Here is a 6,067-nt window from a genome sequence, read left to right as displayed (position 1 = left end):
TGCTGACATTTTTGGAGCAAGTATCAGAACTGAGCTGCTTAATCTGCAGGAAATTACAGAAGATAGCAAAACTCAGAAAAGCTTTGTTGACTAGATCTAGCCTTTTAGCCACATTCACAGACTGTCCTGTTACTATTTCTTGTAAACTATGGGTGGTTGGTACTAAATTATATGTCAGCTAACATTTTTATCTGGAAAATATCCCAATTTTGTTACTTGTGTTTTAAGGAAGTAGAATGGATGCTCTAATGAGTACTTCTCTTGTTGATATTTTTGTAAGGTTTGATATCATTGGACTTTCTCCAGATTCACAGGAAGATGAAGTTGGAATCAAGCAGGCAGCGGAGAATGGTATGCTTAGGAATACTTTTTCTGGCTTAATAGTACTTCTGTGTATTCTTAAAAATGAATTATCAGTCTGAAACAGATTTTCCAAAGACAAAATGGTTAGGGAAGGTAATATGTATATATTGTAGTATTGCTGATCAAAGTTTAGCTAAGTACATAGTTTGTTTTGTGTCTTTGTTTTTTTAAACTTCATGAGTAGGTAGAGTAATTCACCGGTACAAACATTTCATACTCTCAAATGTGAAATGTACATGGGAACCAGTGCACTTTTTTGATTTTTTTTTTTTTTTGTTTTTTTTTAAGAGCTTCTGGGTAGCACAGCAGGTTAGAGGCGTACGAGCATTCACTTGTGATGCTGGATAGTTAGAAGAGGATACCATCTTCGTGGCAGTGGGGCTTTTGCGAGACTTACTTTCATGTTTTTCTCTTTGGAAATGGTACAGTGGCATTGGAATTTCTGATCATGCTCTACATCTTTTGATACTTTTTAATGTATAGCAGACTAGATTTTCCTTTCAGTAGCTTTCTGTTGACATCAGGGAGAAGGTCTCTTTCCTCTTCTAGACTTTCTACAGAATGGAGTGATTTTTAACTACTGGCCTTTATTTATGTTGCAGTTAAAGCACTGATAGATCAAGAAGTGAAAAATGGAATTCCTTCTAATAGAATTATTCTGGGAGGCTTTTCTCAGGTAAGATAAGGTTTGAAAGAACTGTGTCTTTTTCTAGGGAAGTAACCTAGCTTTCCTAACGTGGGAAATCCAGACGCTTGAATTGAAAAGAGCTGATGTTAGGTGCTTCTAAAATTTTAAGGTGTCAATTTTCCTTTGCCTTAACAAATGAAGTTTTTTAGTTTTATGCGAATAATTAGTATTCACTGGAAAATGAACATGCATGTGGAAAAAAGGTACTAAAATTAGTAGTCTGTTTTAAGTCTTTATGCACGTAGCTTAGGTAGCTGTGCTTGAAAATCTTTTTTTAAAAATCTCTGTTTTTAATTTAACTTTAATTTGATAGCTATTTGATGGTCTGGATTTATTTGGGAAATTCTTCCCTTCATACTTGTAAGACATCTGTGGTAGGTAGGTTAATAAATTGGTCCATACACCAGCTCCCCAGTCTGCATGCAAGTAAATTAAAATATTAAAGTAGTGATAATATTGTCATGAGTGATAGTGCTTTATTTCATGGGGTTTGGTGTGGGGTTTTTTTGTTTTGTTTTTTCCTTCCCCCAGCTGTTAGTTACGGTAAATTTGCTGTTTTACTTCTGAATTGATCACATGGACTTGGAGGGGGGAGAAAGGCAAAATAAACGTTGTACAGGAATACTGGTTTTAGTGTTGGTTCTAAGGAAGAATAGACTGGAATAGAAAGACTTTTAAAGGAGAAACCAGAGATCTTGAAACAAGCGTTAAAAGGAACATTACCATCACCATTCTAATACTTATATCTCTTTATCTTAGGGAGGTGCTTTATCATTGTATACAGCTCTTACAACACAACAAAAACTAGCCGGTGTTGTAGCCCTCAGCTGTTGGCTTCCTCTACGGGCTACTTTTCCTCAGGTATTTATGTTTCTTTCCTAAGCTAATTTGCACTTGGGGAATGAGTGTATCTGAAGATTGTATCTTGTGCAGGAATTAGTGGCCATTGTTATTACTGAATATTGACAGTTGTTTGATAACTCAGAAGGTTTTAAAATAGGGCCCTGGAGTTTTAGAGTTTGGCAAGTAGGGAAAATGAGTAAATATTCAGTAACTCTCTCTGCTTAAAATGACATTCCTAGGAAACTTACAGGATACAACAGATTTTCCTTGAAGATGAATTTTCTATTTGGCATTTTTTCCATCTGCAAGGCACTATCTTATTAGGGACTAGGTATTTAAACAAAGTATCAGGTTTTCTACTTGGCCAGAAATCATGTTCTTTTGTTCTGAAATTAGTGCCAAAATTTTGTTTGCAGGTTTTTGAACTTAATGTGTTGTCAGGCACAGAGCTTACTTCATAAGGAACTTGCAGACTATACATTGTGGTTTTTTTCCTTCAGAATTCAGCTTATTTGTCATGCCACAGGGCATAGTGCCATGGGGTTATTTTATCTGGAAGATGTTAGCCTTACCTCCACTTACTGTATCTTTCTTCTCCTCTCTAATTCCACCCCTAACAGGGCCCTATCAGTGGTGTCAACAAGGAGATTGCTGTTCTTCAGTGCCATGGGGACTGTGACCCATTGGTTCCTTTAATGTTTGGTTCTCTCACTGTTGAGAAGCTAAAGAGTATGATAAATCCAGCCAACATAACCTTCAGGACTTACTCTGGCATGATGCATAGCTCGTGTATTGAGGTAATTTTCTTCATATACAATGTTTTAGCTGGGTATGGTTAATTTTTTTCCCTCAAAACAAATATGTATTGGGTCAGGGGTGTTTTGGGTTGTTTTTTGTGGGTTTTGTTTGTTTGTTTGTTTTTAATAACAAGTGCTTGATGTTACTGACTTATTTCAGTGAGTAACTGAATGCCTGTCTGAAAGAGCATCCAAAGCAAAAGTTTATATCACTAGTGGGAACTTACTCATAAGATTGAATTTGGTCTATAAAATACTTCCTCCCCCCCAAATTTTTATTATTTGCTTACTAAAAAAAAAAAAAAAATCACTGAATTGGAAGGCAGATTCTCACAGCTTAAATCCAACTTGGCATTTTGGAGAGAAGAATCTTGTTAGTTCTATGAATGGAGACGTCGAAGGAATGGAGAGGGAGGGTTGATACTACGGAAGAGGCAGCCTCGGAACCTGTATTTATGGTTCTGGCTCAGCAGGCAGCTGAGCTGATGTAATGGCTTGCTGCTGCCAGAAAGGGGTGGACTAGTTCCCTCTGCTCATGACCTTGTGGCCCTCTCTTCCTTCTTGGACCAGCTCTGGAGCTGATCAGAAACTTCTTTGAACCATTTGAACTTGCTAAAATGGCAAAAGCTGCTGGCTTCAGTTTTTGCAGCTGTAGTGAGTTGAAGCATCGGAACTCAGACGAAGTAAATGGTAGGAGCACGAAACAGAAGAGGAGGCAAGGAACAAGTCTGCTGTTTGTCAGCAGCAGTAACTTTCTTAATTTGGATTGCTGCATCTTGTGGGAACTGTACCCTTGGACAACCTCTTTGGGACATTTACACAGTTGTATTGCGTTTAGGCAGTAATAGCATTGAGTTGTCACAAAAACACATTAATAATGTGCTCTTTCTTACAACATTGACTTAATTAAAAAAAAAAAATTAAATTATTTTTAACATAGATTGGTTTCCCAGTCTAGTTTGCTGTATTGCTTTTCCTTAAGGAAGGAAGCATCATGAAGGTGCAACTGAATGCTTAGGAGGAGGAGCGGCTGGATTTTCACACTCCTGCTAACTTGCAAAAGTTTAAAGTATATACGTCTTTAGCTACATTCAAATCCTACCCATGCTGAGCCTGGTGCTGTTCAGATCACTCGATGATTAATACGTAGCTTGCCAGCTCAACTTCACAGAGAGAGAAAAAAAGTAGCTTTGCTCTTTTTCTTGTATTTTAGCCTCTTCTGAGTGCATAGTGCCTTGAGGAGTTATCAGCCTTGACTTGTGTGCAAAGTGGTATAATTTTATCAAGTAACTAATTACTCAATATTTGTAGCCCAGCTGCTCATTATAACTGAAATGTTGAAACATGATTTAGTGTAGCTGAATATATATTAGTAAGGAACTTCAACTAATACATACTTTTATCTTTAAACAGGAGATGATGGATGTAAAACAGTTCATAGACAAACATCTACCTCCTGTAGACTGAAATGATACATGAGAAGCCTTCTATATAAATACACCAGCATCAACTGTGGTAGAGTTAATCTTTTCATATGCCTGATAGGAAGCATTACTTCTATACCTGCAGTGTTACTACTGTGTTGCAAATTTATACTTAGGATGAGGATTAAATAATACATATTTACAAGAAATGATAATCTTTTTAGTATTATTCATCCACTGGTGGGACTATATGAATAAGGCAGCTAGGTAACAATGCCAGAATGTAACCTAGGCATACTGTTTTAAGATGTCTTTTTTTTTTTTGATTGCGGAATTTTAAACTGTTTGTACAAGTAATTAAAAACTAAATTTAAGCGAGCAACATAAATGTGACCAGTTTAGTTATACTTTAGACATGATTTGTTCTTAATACTCATTGAAAACATTAAAACATTTCCTCTATGTAATGGATGTATAAAGTACACAACATGTAACATAGTGGGCATATGATGGTAGAATAAATGTTACCAAGGACAAAGCTTTAAGTATTAAATGTTAATTGTTGCTCCAGATAAGGAGGGTTGTTCTAGAATGGCTAAAAGTCAGCGAAGGTATTTCTTATATTTAAATTACCTCAATTTTTAACTGTTTTCATATAGGTAAATATTTTGGAAATTCTAAAGACACTTATTCCTTGTTAGACTGTCGTTTGTCACTTACTGTCTTTTTTTTTTGATTACTATAAACTCACATCAAATGCTGACTTGGAACAGAATTCCGAAGACACAAATAGGACTAATTAGAGTTTCATTTAAAAACTCCTGGTTTTGTACTGAATATTCATCTTGTGCTTTAGTCTTTATAGCTTTCAGTTGTGTAGAAATGTTGATATATTTCACATGAGCAATTCCAGCATATAGTTTTGATTTTTCTGTCTGCTTTGGAGTGACTAACTGAAAACAACACAGCTGTGTAGTTTTGTGTATTGTTGAAGTCTCACCTGTAACACAGACATTGACTAATTTGAATTCTTTTTTAATAGAAATATAAGTGCAACTGGGATATAACTTAAACTTTAAATTGATACCATCAATATTTTCTTTCATTGCATGTTGAGAGTTGATTTTTTTCTGGAAAAGAACAAAAAATTTTATTTTCAAATATATCATTCTACATTTCCCGATATAGCCATTTCTCAGTATAGCCTAGGAATATGAAGATCTACTATGGGAAAAAAATAAATCTACAAAATACAGAATGTCTCCTCTTTCAGAAGCTTAAAATTCTAGAATGCACTGGGTTACAGAAGTTGATGGACACTCGAGTTTTTTGCAGTTAAGAGCCATAATTTACTTCTGGAAACAGCTGTTCTTCTATAGAGTTCAGAGGCTGTCACCGCACTAGGAATGTTTAAAAAATACACTACAGTTTTTACTACATAATATGCTGTATAACCATGTTCTATACTAATAATACGTTTGCAAGCAAAGAATATTCCTATTTTGGATACATCTTTCGTGTCAAGCACTGTGCTTCATACCTGCATTTAAGATACTTTCTCCTCTCCCAGCTTAATCAAGCAGTCCTCTTACAGTATATATGGATTTGCATCCGAAGCATCTGGCAGTACAAATGCATAAATGGGGAATTACGCCTTTATATCCCTTTTTTAATACGGCTGCTGCCAGAGATCTGACTTGTTCAACTAGTGTGAGTTCCCAGTTTTCAGTGCTTTTTTTCACATGTATTGCACTTCATTTTTAGGAAGCTGTTTTTCCTTTCTAATCCAGTTTCTCTGGGTTATTAAACATCTCTTAATATGTAAAATTGAAAAAGATTTTTTTTTCTAAATGATATTGAAACACTCTCAGATATTCCATCTGTGTGGTGGATAGGGCATGTCTATTAACTTTGAAGTTTAATTGGTCTTTTCCCTCAGTCACTCTGTTCTA

At 35.6% G+C, this 6,067-nt stretch overlaps 1 protein-coding gene across 3 annotated transcripts in view; it reads left to right on the top strand.

Moving 5' to 3' along the window:
- Positions 1 to 4,643, top strand: part of LYPLA1 (lysophospholipase I) — a 9,926-nt gene extending 5,283 nt beyond the window's left edge. For 2 of the 3 annotated variants that reach the window (XM_009584827.1, XM_009584826.1), the window contains 5 exons: positions 281 to 351; positions 966 to 1,039; positions 1,811 to 1,912; positions 2,515 to 2,691; positions 4,105 to 4,643. In XM_009584827.1, coding sequence (XP_009583122.1) covers positions 281 to 351; positions 966 to 1,039; positions 1,811 to 1,912; positions 2,515 to 2,691; positions 4,105 to 4,158 — 478 coding nt within the window. In that variant the 3' untranslated portion in view covers positions 4,159 to 4,643. Of the gene's footprint in view, positions 1 to 280; positions 352 to 965; positions 1,040 to 1,810; positions 1,921 to 2,514; positions 2,692 to 4,104 lie in introns of all 3 variants that reach the window. The other variant, XM_009584828.1, reaches the window with a different exon arrangement.
- Positions 4,644 to 6,067: the final 1,424 nt, after the last annotated feature.

The sequence above is a fragment of the Fulmarus glacialis genome, unplaced genomic scaffold, assembly GCF_000690835.1.
Source record: "Fulmarus glacialis isolate BGI_N327 unplaced genomic scaffold, ASM69083v1 scaffold46869, whole genome shotgun sequence".
NCBI classification, from domain to species: Eukaryota; Metazoa; Chordata; class Aves; order Procellariiformes; family Procellariidae; genus Fulmarus; species Fulmarus glacialis.
The sequence above is the reverse complement of the archived record's forward strand: the minus strand, read 5'-3'. Positions and strand labels throughout refer to the sequence as shown.